The 23,707-nt window shown below is 35.6% G+C and overlaps 1 protein-coding gene across 2 annotated transcripts in view; it reads right to left on the bottom strand.

Annotated features, from left to right (window-relative positions):
* Positions 1–23,707, bottom strand: part of LOC150095364 (syntaxin-7-like) — a 275,749-nt gene that overhangs the window by 91,718 nt on the left and 160,324 nt on the right. For both annotated transcript variants that reach the window (XR_016550052.1, XM_090410144.1), the window contains exon 9: positions 20,359–20,431. Coding sequence is in view for 1 of the 2 variants with exons in the window: in XM_090410144.1 (XP_090266270.1) it covers positions 20,359–20,431 (73 nt within the window). In the remaining variant the exon portion in view is untranslated. The remainder of the gene's footprint in view (positions 1–20,358; positions 20,432–23,707) is intronic.

Here is a 23,707-nt window from a genome sequence, read left to right as displayed (position 1 = left end):
AATATGAACCAGACTCACTGCAGTGAGTCTGGTGCATATTCCACATGGGGATCCATGTAGGAGAACATGGTTCATGTGAAGACATTGTGGAAAGAACAGGAAAATGATCACTTCTATATGTTCTCTTTGACATTCCATGTAAGTAGCAGACAAATAGCAGGGGAGCAGATTGTAGGTTCTATTGCAGAATATGAGCAAGTAGGCATATGGAAGAAGGTTTTTATTATTTATATATATATATATATATATATATATATATATAAAAGAGCCTCCAAAGCTAAGTCAGTATAGATGAAGCCCTTTGGTCGGAAAGATCTGGGTTCGATTCCTGTCTATTACGTGAGGCACCTTTATCTGGTCTCATTCAACTAAAGGTGAGTTAGTCGGTCTCAATATGGAGGTAGAGGGTTTTTTTCACCTAGAAACTTGGGTTTTTCGTCCCTCAGAACAGGTAAACCAGCCCATGAACACAGACACAGATCTACAGTCATAAAATACAAACTTTACACCCTAGTTAGGAGGGCTCAACCAGTCCTTAGGAGGAACCCCCACATGAATGAATGAATAAATAAATATATATACAAACCACACACACGAAAGGCCACAAGACCTATAACACATTAGTGCCATGTGTTGACAAGAGGAATAGAAAGAGGAATCTGTTTACATTCTGTTTGAACAGATAAAGATTGTAATCTTTGGGGAAGACAATGGAGGAGACTGTTCCAAAGAACAGAAATAGATGGAATGAAACAGCTAGTGAAGTTGGTTCAGTGAATCTCAAGATGAACTATAAAAGAGTGTTGGTTAGTAGTGGTTCTTGTTCTAATGATTTTGGGGGAGATTGGAGGAATAATAGTGGCCAATCCAGCAGAACATTGTCCATGAAATTATCTGTAGAAAAGGAACAAAGAAGAACCTGAATGTCTGTGAGAGAGGGACTGAAGTGGATATGTGACAGAGGGATCATTAATTAGCTGGAATGCTCTCTTTCGATAGAATCGAGTGAAGTTGGTTCAATAAGTTTCAAGATGGACTGTAAAAGAGTGTTGGTTAGTAGTGGCTCTTGTTCTAATGATTTTGGAGGAGAGCGAAGGAATAATAGTGGCCAATTCAGCAGAGCATTGTCCATGAAAGTATCTGTAGAAGAGGCACAAGGAAAAACCTGAACATCTGTGAGAGAGGGACTGAAGTGGATATGTGACAGAGGGATCATTAATTAGCTGGAATGCTCCCTTATGGATAGAATCAAGCAATCTCAGAGAGGATTATGGTGCAACATCCCAAATATGGGAGCAATTCCATGGCTGGGTGGATTTGGGAGTTAACGGCTGTGAAGGTAATGTCTTGTACAAAAAAGTACACCAAGTTTTTTGGAGGCTGCAAAAGCTATAGTTGAAATGTGGTTGTGCCAGGAATGATCAGAGGTGTATTTTCCAAGAAGGAAAATCTGATCGTGTTTAGATATCTCAGAATTACTGAAGGTAAGGGATGTGAGCTTCTTCTTGCAAGAGATCAGACAGGATAAGAAATGACATTCTTGCCATTTTGACTTGGGTTCCCATCAAATGGAACCATTTTTGGGATTGTTTCTGGAGTAGAACCAGAAGACATGCAATTGATACATTCAACAGAGAAGTACTCATGATCATTAAGTTCAGATATGGTGAAATTATCTGATGGTGGTGTTGCAGATGCTGTTGACATAGTTTCCAACTTCTCAGCAGCATAACAATCTCCCAAAAGGTGTAGTGGCTAACTTCCTTTTTTGGCATCTTGATATTTTGTTTTTTATTTTTCATCTTTCCACAGGCACAGGAGTAAGGAATGGGTGATCTCCATGACAGCTGGCACATTTAGCTTTATTTGCAGAACAAGATTTATCATGCTCTTTACTACCAAATCGGGCACAGGTGGTAAAGCCATGAGAATCAGTTTAGACAGTCTATATTTCTGATATTTAAAGCATTTTAGTGGATTAGGAATGTACAGTCTAACAGGACAGTTGAGATACCCTGCTTTTACAGATGGTGAAAACTTAGGTGTATCAAAGGTAAGGATGATATTCCTGGTTGGAGCCAAAAGACCATCCCTATAGAGATCATATTTCTTTCTTTTTTTCTTTTAGGGTTACACGGTGATCAGCACTCATATTTATAGATTTAGGGACTCAAAAACACACGTGTTGAACAGATTATTTTATTAATTACAAATAAAATAAAACTTGACGTTTCGACCTCTATATCGAGGTCATCATCAGAAGAATACAACTGTATACAGAACCAAGCTACATGCTCATGCTTTCTATACCAGTAAACTAAATCTACGTAGTTAATAAATCTTTTTTTCTAGCCTGACCTCTAATGATAGAAAAAAAAAAAAAAAATATATATATATATATACATATATACAAAAAAAAAAATATATATATATATATATATTATAAATAGATAAATGCAACTACAATAAACTGTTAGAGTCCTCATGTATTAATATTCTGGATAGTTACAAAATGATTTCTTTCAGTTGCTATTGAATGTTCTAAACACTTCACCAGGGGTTACCAGGTTGTCTTCTTGTAGTGGGAATTTTTTCTAATGCTAGTTTAGGATGTTATACAGGTTGTAGATGGGTCCTCCACATTCTTGAAATGGTGAGGCCATCATTTTTGTTGAGATTTGGGTTGTGTTTGAGCATTTCACAAGACTTTAAATTTTCTCTCAAACCAGGTTTTGGTGCAGTGTAGGGACTTGGTATTTTTCCAGTCAATTCTATGGTATGTTTGGAGTGCATGGTTAGAAAGGCCTGTTTTACCAAAGTGGAGGTATTTAATGTGTCGTTTGTGTTCGTCTTGTCTGATTGGGATAGTTCGCCCTGTTTCCCCTATGTATGGTATGTTACATGTGCAGTGTATTTTGTATACCCCTGGGTGTGCTAGGTGTGGAAGAGGATCTTTAGAGGAACTGAGTAGGTGTCTTAGCTTATTTGGGGGTTTAAAGGTGGTTTTAATGTTGTATTTGCGAAGTGTTCTATTTTTTCAGAAATGCCTCTAACATAAGGAATGGCAACAGCATTCTTGAAAACATTTTTGTTCTTACTGGTATCTTTATGGAGGATCTTGTGAATAGTTTTTTTATTGTATCCATTTTTGATAAATGTTTGGTTGATGATTTTGTATTCTTGGTTTAGAGCCTGTTCATTCGAACAAATAGTTAGGGCTCTGTGTTTAAGGGTGCTTATGACACCTAATTTTTGTGTTGGGTGGTGGTAAGAATTTTTGTGTATGTAGGTTTGCGGTAAACTGAGAAGGAGAGACAGCCAGAGGAAAGATGTGTGACAAGTGTGTCTAGGAAAGGAAGAGAGTCGTTTTTTTCTTCAATTTCAATGGTGAATTGGATACCTATAGAGATCAGTATGTGCCTCAACCTGTCACTGATTGTTAAGCTGAAAACATATCTCTTCATCAAGGAGATCCCATTCTGATTCTGAGATCATTTTAGAAGAGTTGAGTATTTTATGAGGTGCAACTGTAATTGGTATTCCACCTATTAATGTTGCTCTGAGTAGCTTTTCAGAATGTTGACATGTTTCTACAAAGAAATCTTGTGGATAATGATGAAACAGAACAATCTGAGTGCACAGGTACAAGAAGGGCTGAACAAAAGTAACAGCCAATAAAAGACAAGATGGAAATTTTGATGAAAACCAGCTGTAATTATGCTTGGTTCTTCTCTTGCACACTTTTTTAAGGGATAGAATTTAAATTGGAATGAATGTTTCCATACTAAGAACTGCTGCAGTAATATGTTCAATGCAAATGTTTGGATCATAAGACTGAAAACAATGTTACCAAGGATATGAGGCACAGAAATCACATTCCACTTTCTTATGATGCCAGCCAATACAAAATTGACAACACACAGCCAAACCACCAATGGGCCAGTGATGGGCAATATGCAGCCTCTTACAGTCAATTCACCCAACCTTTTCCACCAAAGGCTGGAGTTATCAGTGACTATTTCTGCTATCACAGAATATCTTCCTAGTTAGAGAAAATGCAAACTAGCACTATTGGGTAGTTAGATGACTTTCATCATTCTGAAACACCACTACCTTGCTTACTAGGTAGCTTGAAGAAGCTGATGCCAAGTTTGGACCCAAGAACAGGGATTATAGATTCCCTGCTCTTGGGGCCAAACTTGGCATCAGCTTCTTCAAGCTACCCAAGTAAGGATTACAGCTTCTGTTCCCCAATTGTATAGATACAATGTGAATGATACCTTTCAAGGGGATACCAAACATTGTGGAATTCACAGCCTCCCCTATCTTCAAGAGTACAGCAGTAAAGTAGTTCCAAGCTACCAGACTATACCTGATAGTAATGCATTTAGGAGGCTATCTAAACATTCCACACATGATCCCACTGCCAGGTCATGCCTGAAGGAAGGGCACAGGGATTGTATCATTGAGGTGATGTTATGGCATGGAGACTGGATATTGCCTGTATGAGTGACATGTCTAGGAATCTCCTTCCAATGCATGTTCCCCTACCCCTTTTTACATTATATATTAAACACTAACTTCAGAGTAAACTCTTTACTCCTTTTTCAAAAAAATCTAAAACCATAAGAGAAAAACCTTTTCCACATTCACTTCACCATCGGCGATGTGCGTCATCACCTTCAGACATCCAAACATGATCTGTTTTTGAATGACTCAAATTATTGCTATAATCACCAGAATCCATTTTAAAGGTCCAAAGTATCAAAGTAACCACAAGGGCTTTTATGCAGTTGTTATTCCTCGCCATCTTGAATCTTCTATTTTTGACCTTCTGTAGCTTAAAATTTCTTTGCTTCATTATATATAATGAATCTGCTGTTTCTAGTGATTGCTAGAATTCTTATTCTTGAAGCTTGATTTCTTGGTGTCAGTCAATTAAAATTTGTTCTGACTGAGATAAGAACAAGTGATAAATCAACTGACACCAGAAAAGAATGAATGGTAAATGAGAGAAAGCTTCATCTTCCTTTTGCTTGCATCCAAACTGCTCTATGTGTAGGATACAACACACACACAGTTTGGATGCAAGAAAAAGGGAAAAAGTGGGAATTGAAAATGGATGCAAGAAAAAGGAATGGAAGCCGCATCTATTTTCACCTGAACAGTGCTGCAAACAGCTATCATAAGCACAACAGCATATACTTCCTCGCTATATAAAGAAAGGTCGGTACTGATGATGTTTCCATGAGTAGACCAAGCTCTCAACACTACATCAAATACACAAAATAATCACGTTCTTAAAATAATCTCTTATCACAACCAGAAGTGCAACTTCACCCAGAATGATCCAATGATTCTGTCTTTAGATTTTTGAAGTAGATTCACTTTTTATAAAAGGTATAATTCATTTGATGAAATATTTGCAAGAGGAATTAAGCAAATGATGTTAATAAGGCTGTAGGACTAGATAAATCGTGCTTTGAGGGAATGTTTCATCACGAGTCTTGGACTAGGCAAAATTCATGGCGAGATTAGATTATCATTGGCAAATACTAGAGTGAGATACAAATAATTTGAATTTTGATATGATTTTTAAATACAGCCATAAATATGCACAATCAGAAAAAGAAATTCACACTTCACTTGGGAAATTATTTTTCTGGACTGAACCAAAGAAAGGCAGAAATAACTCATTTTATCTATTTTATTTATACACAATTTCCAACATCCTTTGACTATAATCATACAATCCAAGAAAGCTTTGACAGAAAACAGAACATTCAGTAGATCATCAACACAGTTTGCCATTGTAAATATGGCAAAACAGTTATAAATTATTTATAGAAAATTATATATTAAAAACTTGTCTATATTGTTATCCTAAACACATCAGTTAACACTTCACGCACACAAAACAGATGAAACTCAGAAATCAAAAACAGCAACTTGTGACAAATGACAACATTCAATTGGATTGGTTGACACAATAACCAATCACAGCCATGGATTTCTGAGTGCTACTGTCTCAGTGCACACCCTGCATCACCCTAGGTGTTTTCCTGCACTAGTGATGCCAGAACATTCCCATTTGTTGATCACATCGCCAGCCGTGATTTTGGATTTTCCACCTAAGCTACAATGGCACATATGGACATTCCACCAATGTGACAGGCCATGACGACACCTCTCTCGAAATCACTGAGTTCACATTGTGTTGCCTTACCACCTATATTCAACTGCTATGATGAAATACTGTTTCCTACTATCTGTACACCGGTTTTTATGTTATTAACAAACCTGGAAGGTTCCATAACTTCAAATAACAAGGGTGTCTGGAAAATTATTGCTAGATAGTGTATGTGGAATTACAAGGCTGGTAATTATGACAAGCTTAGGAGACAGCTTGTAGCTATAGTATGGAATGAGCAGTAGGAAATAAATGATGTTTAAGAAATTACAGAAATACTTAACAGTATCAATGTGTGAATGGATTCCAAAGGTCAAAAGTCTGAATAAGAGAGGTGTTAAATGCATGAATACGGGAAATGAACGCAAAATCTGGAAATTCCCGGAAGCTTTATAAGGAGGTTGTGAGCAAAGGCATAAGGAGTAGATTCTTTTCATGGAAGGTGGCCTGGTGAATGAAATGCATTGCCTGACATTTTGGTGAATGCAGATACACTGAATGAGTTTCAAGCATGATTTGATGGGCTTTGTATGTAACAGCGTGTACCTTCTGCAATGAGTCTTTTGACTCCATGGAGGTCTAGCATTAATAATTAAAGGTCTCAAGATAAGTCTCCCAAATTTTAGGTAAAGTGAGGCAGTTGAACTTGTTCAGGCTTATGAATATTGTAATGTTGTGGCATATTCTAGAAATCACTCCAATTTACATCTGCTCCTGTACAAAAGGGGTTTGGTTCTGCTTGATCAAGTGATTCATGTCCATGGCATGGTCTACTACTTCAGAATAGATAGTGCAGGTAATGGAGATGGTTTCTTTGTTCCTCCATTTGGATATTTGGAGGTCTTCCTGGTTATCCGAAATACAGAAGTTTGCAGGAACAAGGGATGCTGTAGACTCCATGATGATAAAGTCGAAGATCTTTTGATGACCAGATAAGGCTAGCTAATTTTTAATATGGCTTGAAGGTCGGTATCTTATTAACTTGATGGACCTGTGATTTCAGTCAGGATTTCTCCATGACTGCAGGTCATACTTTTGCTGTTGTAGATTGCTTTTATTAATCTTCAAGTCCAGACTTCTTCCTGATTTCTGTGTGTCTTACATGGTCTATTTTATTTATACTGCAAATTTTTCTTTCTAGTGCACGTTGAGTTGTTATTAAGCTTTGTTGTTCTTTTAAAGTAGTGTTCCATGTTTCACTGCCATAAGTTAATGCTGGTAGGATGTGACTATTGAAAAGGTGGGCTCTTATTTCTATATCTATGTTTTGGTTGAAGGCTATCTAAGCAGCTCTTTTTCTCCTTGCTATTTGATATTTCATTATTCATTTTTATGGACCATCCGAGGTAGATGTAATCTGCAACTTTTTCGATGGTGTGGGATTCTAGAGTGCTTGTGTAATCTTTACAGTGTTTGTTTTTCATCCATCTTGTTTGTCCAGATGTGTTTCCAATCCAATTTTTTGGCAGTTTCGGCTTATGTCATTTAGCACTAATTCTAATAGTTCATAGGCGAATAATAGGATATTTAACATCCTATTATTTCGCATCATTCGAAAAACACATCAGTTTTTAGAATGATGCTGTACAGAGTAGATGTGAAGAGATTAGGTGATAAGACATCGCCCTGACGTGCTCCTCTACTTAAACTGATTTTTAATTGGGTGATTGAAAGAGTGATATTTGTTGTGCCTTCTTTGTAAATACTTTTATGAGCTGGATATATGCTATTTCTACTCCTTGTTCTATTCAAGTTTGGAATACTGCATTATGTTCAGTATCAAATGCCTTTTTAAAATCTATAAAGAGAAGACAAAGTGGAATCTGGTATTCTCTGCATCTTTCTGTTAGTTGAGTAATAGTTTGAATGCGATCTATTGTTGAAAAGCCTTTTTTGAAACCGGCCTGTTCTTTTCAGCTATTTTCGTTGGAGGTTTATATTCTGTTTAGGATGACTCTGGCAAATATTTTGTGTGTGTGAGATAATAGACAGACGGGTCTGTAATTACTTATGTCTTCCTTATTATCTTTATGGCAGAATTATGGTCTTTGATGTTTTCCATTCAGTAGGTGCTTTCCTTAATTGTATATATATAGAGTAAATCTTTCTGCTTGAGTTTGAAAGAGTACTTGTCCACGCATTTTTAATTCATCAGATTTTATACTATCAATTCCTGGTTGGTCATTTTTCATTTTTCATAGCCATTTTTACTTCTTCAGGTAGGATAGAAGATATTTCCAAATTTTCATCTGGTACCGGTGCTGTGACTACCTGTTCAGATGAGTAAAGGTTCTCATAAAATGATTTTATTTTTCCATCTCACCTCTGTTTACGTGTCTGTTTCCTTGATTGTCTATGAAGGGGTGATGGTAGTGGTTGCTTCAGACTTATTTCTTTTTCTACTTTTTTTTTAGGATACTACAGGAGCCAATTTTGTCATTCTATATATATTATAGTTGTCTTTGATGTATCTCATACTTTTATAAAATATGAGATTTTTTCTGAGGTGCCCTAGATGTAGGAAATGGCTAAGGATTTTTTTTTTGTGCTTTTTTTTTTGGGGGGGGGGGGATTAGGTTTGGGGATGGGAAGATGGATCTGAGATGTTGAGTTCAATGGAGAAAATAGTGAAGTCTGTGCAAATGGTTCTAGCTTGATTTGCTAAATGACACTATAATTGCTGGCAGGGATATGATGTGACAGATGATGGATGTATCTTCAAATGGGGGATTGGTTGTCTGTAGAATGAAAATAATAAGTCTGACTGGGCAGTTATGTGATCTCAGTGTCAAGGAAGGCAGATAGTTATTGTTTTCCTTTTCATTGGTGAAACAGATCCTTGAGTGTTGGCTACTGAGGTGTACTAAAGAGTTTGCAACATATACCAATCATAATGGCTAAATGGAAAACACATGTAGCGCAGCCAAATCAAAAAATATATATATATAAATGGAGGAAAACTCACATAAATTTATTAATGTTAAATTTTTCACCTAAGTGTCATAGACATCTTCAATACACGATCATAGAATAGCGAGAAAATAATAACAGACAATTCCGAAAAGCATCACCTTAATAACTAATGTAAGATGACTAAAAATGGTCAATAATTTTCTAACTTAATATATATATATCTTCTTCTCAGCCATTTTCTGTTCACTGCTGGACAAAGGCCTCCTACAGTTCTTTCCACCTTTCTCTGTTCTTGCCAATGGTTGACCAATTTTCTCCAACAAAATTTGACAATTCATCACTTCATCTTCTTTTAGGATGTCTTCGGCCTTGTTTCCCTTCTTTTGGAATCCAGTTCGTTAGTATGGTGGTCCATCGTTCATCTTCTCTTCTGGATGGATGTCAGTGAAGTTTAGTTGCTTATGTTGAAAAATGATGTCAGTGATGTGAGTCGGGCTTCTTATCCAGATGTTTCTCTTCTTATCTTTCAATGTGCTGCCTAGCATCAACCTCCCCATTTTTCTTGGAGTTGTTGCTAGTTTATTTGCCAGGTTGCTTTTGTTAGCAACCATGTTTCACAACCACATGAGATGACTGAAAGTATACATTGGTTAAATGTCATCCTTTTTAAACAGAATGGGACATCACTGTTTTGAAAAATGCTTTTCAATTTTCTGAATGCACTCCAGACAAGTTGAACTCTCCTATTTATTTCCTTTTGGAGTCTGCAGTTTAGTTCATGAGATGACCTAATTATGTATATGAAGAGACCCTTTCCAAGAAATTGTTTTCTATTATTTTGTTTTTTGGTGTTACAAAATGATTAAACATGATTTTAGTTTTTTCTGTGTTTATTTTTAGACTGACTTTTCTGCTTTCATGATATAGGTCTATCATTATATTAAGGTCTTCTGGAGTGTTTGCAAAAATTATGATATTAGCTGTGTTAAGTTTCTGTTATTAATTTTTATACCACGGTTTGTCCAGTTTATATTATTAAATATTTCTTGAAGGACTGCTGTAAAGATTTTGGGTGATAGTCTCCTTGTCAGACACCTTTTTCAATTGATATTTTATTGCTACTTGTGTGAAGTTGGATTCTTGCTGATGCAGTGCGGTATATTTCCTGGAGAAGGTCCATATATTCTTCAGGAACTCCTTGATTCTGGAGTGTTTTGATTATTGCATTAGTTTTGATGGAATCAAATGCTTTTTCATAATCAATAAATGCAAAACAGAGAGGCAATTGATTCTTCGAGTTTTCTATTATTCTACTGCATGAATATGATCAATTGTGTTTATGGAATCCTGCTTGTTCTACTGGTTGATTTGAGTCTAGAAGAGGGGTTAATGTCAGATATATATTAAAATATTTGCTATTAAGCAATATGAAACAAATTATCTTACTTTTTTTTTTTTTTTAGCAGTGGTTGATTTTAAATAAATAAAAAGGAAAGGATAATTTATAGTTTTATTTTATATGTAAACATTTCCTAAATGTATAACAAAAATGTATTATTTCTTGTAATCAAAAATTTCTTTACTAATGTTACATATAATGTTATATGTTACATAACTAATGTTACACCAGCAAAGGTTGGCCGATTGGTAGAGCCTATGCTACTAATGGCTCAGCAAAAAGTTAAGCAAGTTTGAGCATGGTTAGTAGTTGGAAGGGATCAATCATTCGATGCTGTTGGTACACTCTCTCTTGATGAGTCTTTGGACTCTATGGAGGTGTCGCATAATAATAACAACAGAAATCCTTGTACAGTTACAGTCTGTTGCAAACTGTTTAATTGCGATATTTATCTGTAAAAAGGACTCTAATTTAGTTAAATTTAAATAGACCTTGAGAGAAGAAAATACTAAATTTTCTGAAGATGTTTTAAACCCATTAAACAACCTTGTTTACAACAAGTGATTGTTTTGCTTTCATCTCATCGGCATGTTACTTGCCACATCAGCTAGTAGCGAGTTTGCGCAAAGCTTGTTTCACTCACTAATTCAACTTCCTCTTTCCAAAGAGGAAGTTGAATTAGTGAGAGAAAATAATAGAATAGCTATCGCATTGGTCAGAACAAAGAAGACATTATGAAAATCTGAAAGTTTAGAGGAGAAATGTAGTTTAAAGGAATTCTTAAGCCAAAAGAGTGGAAAAGAGCATTATAAGGGAAACAAGCAGTTATCTCAAAATTAATGGATAAATTTCTTTCAAAGGAAGCTAAAGTTGCAGTTAGATAAAAATGATATATAGTTTCTTTTGAAGTGACAGAAGTGCCTTTTGATATGTAAAGTATCAAAACTTACTCTAGTCAAATGCAATAAACTTGCAAGAGAAACTTTTTTGTGTATGTTCAAGAATAAGCAAGAAGTTTCGACAAGAAAAAAGGAAATTTAAAATTATCTTTGTATTTCAAGGAAATAGAAAAGGAACTGATATTGTAGAGAAGATAAAAAGAAGAAATATGTTCTTTCTTAAGAAAAGTTGTGCACAAATTATCTTGTTGCTGTCAAAGAAAAAAGTACGATTTGATCAGATTATATTAAATTTCTATGGCTATGTTAAAAGTGGAAGAATCCGTGTCTTATAAATTTGAAGTTTGTGTATTCTCATGAAATCCTGTGATCTTAAAGATAGGAGGCAAGAAATCTTGTGTGATGTATATGTTTTTCAAGTCTTATATTAGGTTTGTGAGTCCTTTCCTCTTTAGGAGATAAGTTTTTATTTGCAATACAAATTTATATATAGCGTTTGAGGAAACAACCATTTTACACACACAGTTAAAGCAATACCACAAATTTACACTAATTGTTTGTAAATTAAGATATTTTTGAATATTCTTTGTTTCTCACTCAATCTCTCAGGTTAACTTATTATAATAATATCCCAGATCTGAATCTGTGATATTAAAAAAAAAGTGAATAGACCACTAAGGTACATACAACTCTGGTATATACAGAACCAGAGGCAAGACACATATCTAGTTTAGCCATAAATATTGTTACAACCTGAACAGCAGATTAACCTTTAATCTATCAGTAAATCATTTAGAGCTTTCAGCACATAAAATCCACATGTATAACATGCATATAGCAGCACTCAATATTCAAAATGTTTCCCTTTCGCTGCCACACACACACACACACACACACACACACACACACACACACACACACATCTGAAGTCTGTGAGGGCACATATCACCAGTGGGGCACGCAACATCCAGCAAAAATGTTGCGACTGCTCACTCTAAATTCACCTTCAGGGTCATGATGCTGGGATGTCATTTCTTGTAGGCTATTCTCTCAAGCTCCGACAACAATTTAAAGTCCAACGAATTCAAGATTGGGACTTCAGGATGGCCAATTAGATGGTCAGTCATATGTGGTCACATTTGTCTCCAAAGAATGCTGTGTGGTCTGGTGTGTGCAGGGGCTGAGTCCAACTGGAAAGTCCACTGTCCTCTGTCTCTGTGTTGTTCACAGAGGCTGTACAACAGGTTTCAGCAGTGTTTTGATACACTGTAGGAAGTTCTCACACCTTTCTTGCAGAAATGCAACTTTGATATTCCCTGATACGTCATTCCCCCCCCCCCCAACAAACCATCACTGATGCGAAGTGATGATCTCTCTGAATAATGGTCTTATGGCACTTGCTGTGCGACCATCTGGGGTATATACCAGATCTTTTTTGATGGTTAAATGACTCTTCAATGGCAAAAATCTTGTCATCTGTGAAGAGGATATCTCTGTGTGTCTGTTGTTCATGTACTGCTGGAGAATTCTCTTTGATTATCACCCTGCGACACATAAGTTATGATGTTAGGTGTCCAGTAGAATAATGATAGGCTGTAATCCCCAGGTGATCACAATTAGCACGTGACATTTTCTGTGAAATGTTCATCTCTCGCAACATCACTTTCTGCATTCTCACAGGATCATGGTAGAGCCGTGCCTTCACAGCCCTCACAAAATGTTGCATTTAACACAGCTTGGTCGACCTGTTCCTTGGTGGTAAAATATGCCTTTTGTATTGTTATAATGGTTAATAGTCTGATACATAAACATCCTATTGATACTGAGTGTTTTTAACATGTTGAAAATAACAGGCGGCTGCAATCCATACTTGTGAAGTACTATTTTAAGAGACTCTGATTCCTATTCATTATATCTGTTTCTACATTCTCACAGGATTACAGTGGAGCCGTGCCTTCAAAGCCCTCACAAGATGTTGCATCCTAACACAGCTTGGTCGACCTGTTCCTTGGTGGTGAAATATGCCTTTGGTATTGTTATAATGGTTAATAGTCTGATACATAAACAAGCTACTGATACAGAGTGTTTTCAACATGTTGAAAATAACAATCCTTGTGAAGTGCTATTTTAAGAGACATGGATTCCTATTCTATTCCTTATATCTGAATTCTCAAGCAACAACAACAGCCTTTCCCTTGTCAGCTTTAGTAATAATTAAATTGCTATTCTTCAAGGACTTCGAGGCTTTAAATTCAGAAAAAGAAAGATTAGGTCAGAAATTAGGACTAAAAAGAGTTATTTTTGTTTGTTTAGCTGTATGTTAACCCATACAGCTAAACAACTTTCTCTCTCTCTCTCTACTGATAAACACACGAATGTTGGCTACACACAGCACCACTAATGGAACAGGTTAATGCAATTCCATGTACAGAAGTTGTAACAATATTTATGGAAAGACTGTGCATATATGTGTGTATTCAAGAGCATTGACTCGGTTACTTACTGTGATACATTTTAAAAAGACATTTAATGACAAACAAACCCAGAATAAGTTAGAAAACTTTAATGATACAACTAGTTTCGGCTTATTATGGCCTTCATCAGATATCTTTGTAGGAAGAAGAAACAAAAAAGACTGGACTGAGAAGCATAGGTTAATTGTATTAGATAATTAAAAATAAAAAACGTATTAAAATTCCAGTTCTATTTATGTACCATTGTATGTGTGGTAGTAGACTCTCAAGAATGCTAGTATTGAATAACAGCAGTATGGCTCTCAGGGATGTTATAGCTCAAATTACTGTTTCAAATGTTCAGGATTAAGGGCAATCTCCCTGGATTCCACTATCTTTCTTTCAAATTCATCCTTGCAACGGAAAATGTTTTCAGATCTATCCCAGGAAACTGAGTGACCTTGAAAATTATCATGAGGATTGTTAGAGAAGAGAACATGGCTGGATAAGGCACTAGCATTTGATCTTTTATAGGAGATGTTTCTTTTATGCTCCTCCATGCGAGGTTCAACAGATTTATTAGTTTGACCATAATAAGGAACATTACAGTCACACCATAGTTTATATACGCCAGGATATTTTAGATTATGATGCTTAGGTTTAGGATAGCTTATAAAAGATCTGATTTTTAGAAGAGGGGTGAATAACATCCTGATGTTGTACTTTTGAAGGACTTTTGCCAATTTTTGGAAGCCCGAACTGATGTATGAGATTGAGATGTTACCTTTAAAATTGGAAGTTTCTGTATTGATGTGCCTAGGAGGATCTATAAGAAATTTCTTAATTGTTCTTTTATGATATCCATTTTGTTCAAAAATATGTGAGAGGTGATTAATTTCTTTTTGAAGCTCATCTGGATAGTTTAAAATAGAGTGAGCTCTGTGTCCTAAAGTGGAAATAGTTCAGAGTTTCTGTGGTGGAAAATGATGAGAAACACTGTGAAGATATCTATTAGTGTGCATTGGTTTTCTGTACATAGAGATTCTAAATATAAAATTGATGGCAGAACTAGAACATGATAACTCCCTTCCATATAAAACTTATAAAATTTATAACTCCCATATAAAACTCTCATGCTGTTCTGGAAAATTTAGAATCTCTATGTACAGAAAACCAATGCATACTAATAGATATCTTCAGTCTTTCTCATCATTTCAAGTAAATCCGATGGGTTTTACTTTACAAGAGGTAGGAATAACAAGCTATCTTACTATGTTTAAGAAATATAATTCTATTAATGCATTTAGCTTTCTTTACTAAAAGTTTGACATATCTAGCACAATGTTTAAAAGCAGACGCTGCATACTGCATAAAGTCTAATGATTTGTTTCAATAATGGAATACCGTGAGTTAGTATCATCAAAATAAATATAAAAAAGTGAGGAAAATTCACGTAAAAATCTTATTTAATGCAAAATTTTCACCAAAGTGTTACAGACATCTTTAGTACAGTACATAGAATGGCAAATAAACAATAACAACAACTCTAAAAAGTGCCACCTAATATAACGAAAAAATGGCTATAATGACCACATTGGCTACAGACTACTCAACTGACATAAGACCAGAGAAATTTCTAATGAAGGACAAAACACGCTTCATCTTGCTTCCATATAAACCTTATTTCCATAAAACTAGCAAAAATATTTAAAGATTGAAATACTTAAAATACCTCTTAAGAGGATATCATGTTCATTATATATTATTCATTTTAATCTGCCTTTTATTATATTTACGAGGGGTACTCAAAATAACCAGAATTATAAAATTTATTGAAGTTCATAATACCATATTCTTGTCTTCTTCAAAGTACTCTCCATATGAGTCCATGCATTTGTCCCAATGTTTTTTCCATTGCTGAAAACAGTTCTGGAGGTGTGTTCGACTAGAATACTATTTATGGCCTCCAGCAACTTTTCTTTCACTTCATCCACATCAACGAATTGTTCTGTTGTTGCTGTTTAGTGGCTTTCTTTATCCATGGGAATAAAAAAAAAAGTCACCTGGAAAGAGTGGAGAACAACTGCCATGTTGTTTTACATCAAGAACTGTTGGACAGACGAGGCCGTGGGGGCTGGGGAATTGCAGCAACCAATCTCAACTACTCCACATTTCTGGCCGTTGTCATGACACACTATCATGCAGTCTTCTCAAATTAGATAAAAATTTTGTTTCACTGTCTGTTCAGGAGGAACAAATTTTTTGTGTACAACTCCATTCACATTAAAAAAAAATAATAATAAAAAAAAATCAACATTGTAAATTAGAGGCTAATGACTTCTCTTTGATTAATAGCATATAAATCAAGTGGAAAAACTTTCAACATTTATCTATAATACAGAGTATTTTATTTATAAGGTGTGATGTTTTTGGCTACTTGTTTATGGAAATACGACTCCTGCATTACTTCGAACTTGGTATCACTTCTTGGTCTGACTCCCACTGATGAGACCTCAGTAAAGGTCGAAACTGGTGTGGGTAGTGACCTTTCCCATAATGCATAGCATTATACATGTCTGTAAGGATATGTGCTTTGCATTATGGGATACTAAGGCAAGTGATGTGAAGTCATTAACCTCATTTTTTCAAGTTGCCCAGTTGTGAAGCTACTTCACATGCAAACTTGTTTGTTTACACTTGGATAAAGGATTAAATCAAGAATAAAACTTCTTGACATCTTTAATTTATAGTATAACCAAGTGGAAAAACTTTGAACTTTAAGCAAATCAACATTGTATTGACGTTTGATCAAACTTGACGTGCCTTCTTGGGTCTCGGTGAATTTGCATATTCCCATTAGCTTGATGCTTGTTTCTGGATCATAACCATAGCACCAAGACTCATCCCCAGTTACAACCTTTAAAAGAAAGTACTGGTATTAAGAACTTGCTCCCTCAAATTGCAACAAACATTCACACGATTTTTTTTTTTTTTTTGGATCCTCTGAGAGCAAATGAGGCACAAATTTAGTGGACACATGTCTAAATTGCAGATCTGTTAAACTTTGCTGCACATGACAAATTTGTCTCTTCAGAAACTTGCTCAATGGTCTTTCAACAATCTTCATTGATTGCCTGGTAAACCTTTGATGTTTTCATAATTTCTGCTTATCGTAGGTCGGCTGGATCATGGTTGGTTTTCAACTGACATGTTCCCATTTTTGTAACAGTGAAACCATTCATAGACCTGTGTTTTACCTAAAGCATCACCTTAATGGGTTGCCGAATCATAACAATAATTTCTGCTGCAGTTTTACCTAAAAGAAAACAAAATTTCATGCACACTTTCTGTTCCATGTGGTCAGCCATCACAAAATCACCAAACCTGCTGATAAGCACTAACAAAAAAAGCAGCCAAAACAACGAACTAATACACACAGAATGATGCCACTTGCCAGACTGGCAAGGAAAACTGTACACTCACGATGTCTAGTGGCATCACCTATAACTAGAAAATGAGTGTATGCCAAATTCAGATTCTGATTACTTTTGGGTACCCACCCCCTCATATACTTATTTTAACTATACAGTAATACTACTTATTTTAATTCTCTTTTGAACCAGGATTAAATAGCAAAAGATTATACAAAAACCTTGAAGTTCTCAGTAACTTGCCAATGGGAACTTCTGACTCTGCATTGCTCATTCACAACTGCCAAAACATATACAGGGGGTCCTCGACCTGTGTCGTTTCGACTATACGGCAGTAATGTAATCCCATAAATAATTTAAAAAATAAATTTCGACTTGAAGCAAAGCGATGTAAAATTCAAACGTCACGGGCGAACTTGTTTGTGAGTACGGTGGAAGAATACACCATTACGCAGCATTTGTTTGGGAGAGGTAGCGTTGCTCGAGTCCCAGCATACACTCTTTGGGTACCGCGTGCTTTGTTTACATCCGCTCTCTCACTTTTGTGTTTGTGTTTTTTTGCAACTTTTTACCCTTCAATATGGCTCCCAAATGTAAGGCAGACTCTTCCAATGGCAGTGTGTCGAAGAAAAGGAAAGCCATTACATTAGAAGTGAAATTAGACATTATTAAAAGGACAAAAAAGAGAGAAACACCAACGAACATCGGCCATACGTTGAACTTAAGTTGTACCACAGTCGGGACTATTATCAAGGATAAAGTTCGCATCCTTGAAGTTCGCATCCATCGGTTCAATAATCCCCTGATCCATCGGTTACAAAAGCGATGTTGTGTTTGGGGGCATGTAAACAACCTTGACATCCAATGGTGTTCTTACTTCAGCAAGGTTTTGAGGATGTCTAGGGGCATTATCCAAGAGAAGCAATGCCTTGGCTGGAAAATCGTTTTCTTTACAGAAGCGAAGCATGGTAGGACAAAAATAATTTGTGTATCAATCTATAAAAACATCTTGTGTAACCCAAGCTTTCCTGTTCCATTTCTAATAGACTGGCAGCATGGCTTTTAGACCCTTGAAGGCACGTGGTGTCTGTGAATGGTACACCAATTGGTTTAAGCTTCAAAGTTCCAGAGACATTTGCACCTAACAAAAGCATAAGTCTATCTTTTGCAGCTTTAAAACCTGGAGCGGAACATTCTTCACAGGAAATGAAAGTGAGTGATGGCAATTTTTTCCAGTAGAGCCCAGTCTCATCAACATTAAAAATGAGATCAGGAGGATAACTTCCTTGCTCTACACAGTCTTGAAATTCTTTGGGAAAAGCAGCCGCTGCCGCAACATCTGCACTTGCCGCTTCATCACATAATTTGACACTGTGGCACTTACTTCGAGACTTAAATCTCATGAACCAACCTTTGTTTCCTAAAAATGTTTCTTCGCCTCCATCTGTCTTTTTAAGATCCTCAAAAATTGTTTTTGCTTTCTCAGTTATAACAGCCTGCATCAGAGGAATATTTTTCTGATTCAAGTCATCCACCAATAATGATAATAATTTTTCCATTTTTTCATGAAGTTTACCCCTGCTATAATGTACATGTTTTGCATTTAGTGCTGCCATAGATTGTTGCACAGACTGTTTTATTCTATCTGCATTTTTCATAATTGTAGTAACAGTCGATGGAGGTAAGGTCATACTCCTATAGACATTAGCACGTCTGCCCATCTTCCATTCCTCCAATCACCTCCATCTTCTTTTCAAGTGCGATTGATTTCCGTGCCTTCTTAACACCAAGTTCTGCTAATTTTTCTGCACTTCTGTTATCAGACATGGTATGTTGAAAGTTTATTTTTCACTTGGTTAGAATATAATAAATTTAGTTTAATCCTTTATCCAAGTGTGAGCAAACAAAGTTTACACCTGAAAGTATCTTCAGGACTGAGGTAAGGTGGTACAACACCAGGACGACTCCTTGCAAAGGTGGAGCAAGCTACCAACACTCCTATCTCAGTATCTCCCATAATGCAAAACACCCCAGTCCTGCAAAACACCCCTTACCCCAGTCCTGAAGATACTTTCAGGCACAAACTTTGTTTGCTCACACTTGGATAAAGGATTAAACTAAATTTATTACAGACATGGTATGTAATTACGTACTTTATCAATTTAATATGTACGTAAAAAAAAATTAAATAGAACAATTAGGTAGATTCAACATTAAAACTAAGTTTGATACATATGCGTCGTAGTAGTTCGATAAATACTGAAACACTAGAGTGCCTGCTAGCGTCGTTTCTCAGTCAACCACACTACAGTAAGAAAGCACTAGCAGGCAACAGGCGTTATTGTGAATCACCATAAACCGAGGGTTGCCTGTATAAGCAAACAAGTTTGCACATGAAGAATGAAGCCAAGAATATAATTTCTTGGCATCTTTAATTTATGCCTAAGAGGTTAGCTTGGATGTTATTACTATTATTAATGTCATTACTATTTAAAAGTTAAGCACTTAAATATGCATAACAATGCTATACTGTACTATGCTACAGAACTACTGACAAAATCTATACAATTTATTTTCACTATAAAACCCAACGAGGACCAGAAGAATAGTTTGTTCTAGTGGAGACAGTTTGCTATTGTAGGTCAATTATTTAAGAATCACACAAGATGTACATCACATTTATGTAACTGTCAACTTTTATCATTATTACATGACACTCCAATGATTCCTCCCAGGAGGAGGCTGTACTTAACTCCACTACACACAATTCACTGTCTCCACTACTTAATTCTCCAATTACATACAATGCCATCAACAACAATAGTATTTTTGTTTGTAAACTGTATTCTCATGGCCAATTTGCATGCATGTGTGAAAAACCCAAGTTTCCAGGAGAAAAAGCTCTGCTACCTCTGTATGAGATTGGCTAGCTCACCTTCATTTGAAAAATCTCCTGAAATATCTGATAATTAAAAATGCATTAAAATTTGACTGCAAATATATAAAACTATACAAATATAAGCAAATATTTAAAAATAAAAAAAAATCAATGAATGAAATTTATCTAGCTTACCAATTACATCTCCCTGTTCATGAACCATTGTCGCAAGGTCTTTAAATATGTGATTTACATCCACTATATCAGCCTGAAAAACATAAACATATCATTTACTTATATTAATCAGTCTTTATTTGATACTCAGAACTGTATAAAACCACATCATAAACATGTCTGCCCTGCCAACTTACACAGAGTTACTCATTTTTTAGAACAATATCAGTGTATTGCACTATACATAGACCAATATTGGCACATAATTTTTTTTTATATATTAATACTAGAAAAAAAAATGTTATAAACAGGCAGCATACACAGTTTTAACATGACTGAAAACATATCACCCTGCACAGAAATCCAACTCATAGGTTGGTTGTGCCAAAATGCTACATGAAATGGTATTCACACATTCTCAATCATATACAGCACGTTCTCACAAGGAATTTCCAGATATGCAAGATGGGAAGTCCGTGGTTCCGGTTCAAAGAGTCTGCCATGTGATCAAATCACATGTACAGACTCTTCTTCATGAATCCTTAGCAAAATTAAGTTTTAAATAATATGCTCATTTGTTACAATTCATTATAGTTCATGTTATGCCCCTTAAATGGCAGCACATGCTTATCAGTCCTGTCCTATCTTCTATTTCATGTCACAAAGGTGCTAGCCTCCACTTTTGGATTTCCAGAGATCAGTGTTCTTGTTTAATGTAAGATTTTCCACAAAGGAAAATTATTTATATATTCCCAGCATTTGTTAAATGGATGCAAGTATTAGACTTTATAACTTTCAAATCAGTACAACTATAATCATTATCAGTCATGTACATACTAGTGGTGGTGGTGGACAGTAGACTTCGTTGGTGTAGATGATTGAGTTCACTGTAGTTGGATTAAGTGGTGGAGTAAGATTTAAGATGCAAGATTTTCCACAAAGGAAAATTATTTATATATTCCCAGCATTTGTTAAATGGATGCAAGTATTAGACTTTATAACTTTCAAATCAGTACAACTATGATCTTCATTGGTGTAGATGATTGGGTTCACTGTAGATGGATTAAGTGGTGGAGATGGAGAGTTGTAGAGTAGGTGCCCTTCCATGATGAGTCTTTGGACTCCTTGGAGGTGTCACGTAATAATAATGATTATGTCTGAGGACATTTGTATTAACATCCTCTGAGCATTCATGGTAATGAGGTATGCTACATGTAATAATCACTTGGATGGTGGCAAAACATACATTTAACTACCCATTCAACTTTCCATAAATATCTACTACTATTCTCATTGTTCTTGATCCTAATATATAAAATGACAGTTTTTCTTTCTTTTCTAGTCATACATAATTATATAATTTTTTATATAACTATGTATGCTAGGAAATCCAAGGAGTCATTGAGAAAGGAGTCTTTAGCTACTCAACTACCTATTGTGCTTCACCTTGAATGCATTTGCTGATTGTGACATTTGCTAATAATGGTAACTCATTCCACAAACCATAAGCCATTCCAAAAAAAAAAGGCATATGTGTTGGCAGTTCATATTAATTTATTTAATACTATTAATTCAACACAAAAATAATAAGAATATCATTAATATTTATCTAACTTATTTGCTGATATTTCACTGGTATTGTATCCAGCATCTTCAGTGTGTACAGTTTGTCATAGCACACAAACAGCAACAATTTAATTAACAGTGGGACCAGTTTAAAAAATTGTAATGGACAACACAAGTAACTAAAGTACAAATTTATACATTAAAAATGCCAAGAAATTATATTCTTGTTTAATCCTTTATCCAAGTGTAAGCAAACAATGCCTGCATGTGAAGTATCTTAACGAATAGACTACTTGCATATAGAGGCTAATGACATCACATCAATTGTCTTAGTATCCCATAATGCAAAACACATACCCTTTCAGATGTGTATAATGCAATTCACTATTGCAAGGGCCACTACCCAGACTGGTTTCGACCTTTATTGAGGCTTCATCAGTGAGAGCCATCTCTTCTGGGTCCAGCTCCCAGATGTGAATAAATTACTGAGGCAAGACGACCCACCTTTTACAAAGTCATGCTGCCCACTACAGAGAATCACAATCCTATCCATCCATTCCTGAATTTTACTTTTAACGAACTTTTCCAATACTTTCACTACCACTCCAGCAATACTAACTGATCGATAACATGAGAATTGTTATCAATCAGCAAGTTATTGATCGATGAGAACTGGATGAATTTCTAAAGATATCTGATTTCTTCAACCTATTAAACATGCTTATTCCATTTTTATTCTCAAAAATTACAGAGAAATGTCAAATATTTTCTAAAAACAGTACAGTAGTTGTCCCTTATCCGTGTTGGATATGTTTCAAGACCCCCAGTGGATACCTGAAACCGCAGATAGTACTAAACCCTATATATACATATATCTATGATAAAGTTTAATTTATAAATTATGCACCATAAAAGATTAACAACAATAACTAATAATAAAATAGAACAATTATGACAATATACTGTAATAAAAGTTATGTGGTGGAATATGAATGGAATCTTAGCAACCTCAGTATATGATTTTTTCCTTTCCTTATGAAGTCGACAACTCGCACTTTCACTTTATGGCTTCTCTTTGGCATATCTGAATTTCCACATTCACTACTCTTGATCTTTGAGGCCATTTACTAAGTAAAATAAGGGCTAGAACAAGCGCTGCAATACTGCAATACTATTCCAGAGTGAAAACAGTTGATCTGATAACCAAGACAACTACTAAGTGACTAACAGGTGGGTAGCATATACAGTACAGTGTAGATATGCTGAACAAAGGAATGATTCATGCCTCGTGCTGGATGGCATGAAATTTCATCACGCTATTCAGAATGGCATGCCATTGTTTATTTCTGGAATTTTCTATTTAATATTTTCAGACCGGGATTGACTGAGGGTAACCGAAACTGTGGATAACATGGGGGGAGAGACTACTGTATATCAATAAAAGAGTATAAGAACGCATACATACAACACACTTCACAGCACTAAACTTTGCATGGCTTTTATCTTATGACTGCCCCACCTACAAAAAAGTGTAAACCTACAGCACAAGACTACTGCAGATGCTGAAACGATTGGATAATTTAAGTACCCTGCTCTGATGCTAAACATAGATAGTATCTATTACTCATCACACCTAAAGACTTTCACAAACACCCATATTGTACCAGGATTCAATCTGACAGTCTGTACACTTAAGTTTTAAAAGAGGTAAACCGTGAGTAGACATAACCATACATAATAAATAACGGAAAAACTCACGTAGAAATATTATTTAATAGTATAATTTTCGCCTGTGTGTCACAGG

This window comes from Typopeltis vanoorti, chromosome 20 (assembly GCF_054136105.1).
Source record: "Typopeltis vanoorti isolate ZY-2024b chromosome 20, IOZ_Tvanoo_1.0, whole genome shotgun sequence".
Classification (NCBI taxonomy): Eukaryota; Metazoa; Arthropoda; class Arachnida; order Uropygi; family Thelyphonidae; genus Typopeltis; species Typopeltis vanoorti.
Note: the sequence above shows the minus strand (reverse complement) of the source record. Positions and strands in the feature narration are given on the sequence as shown.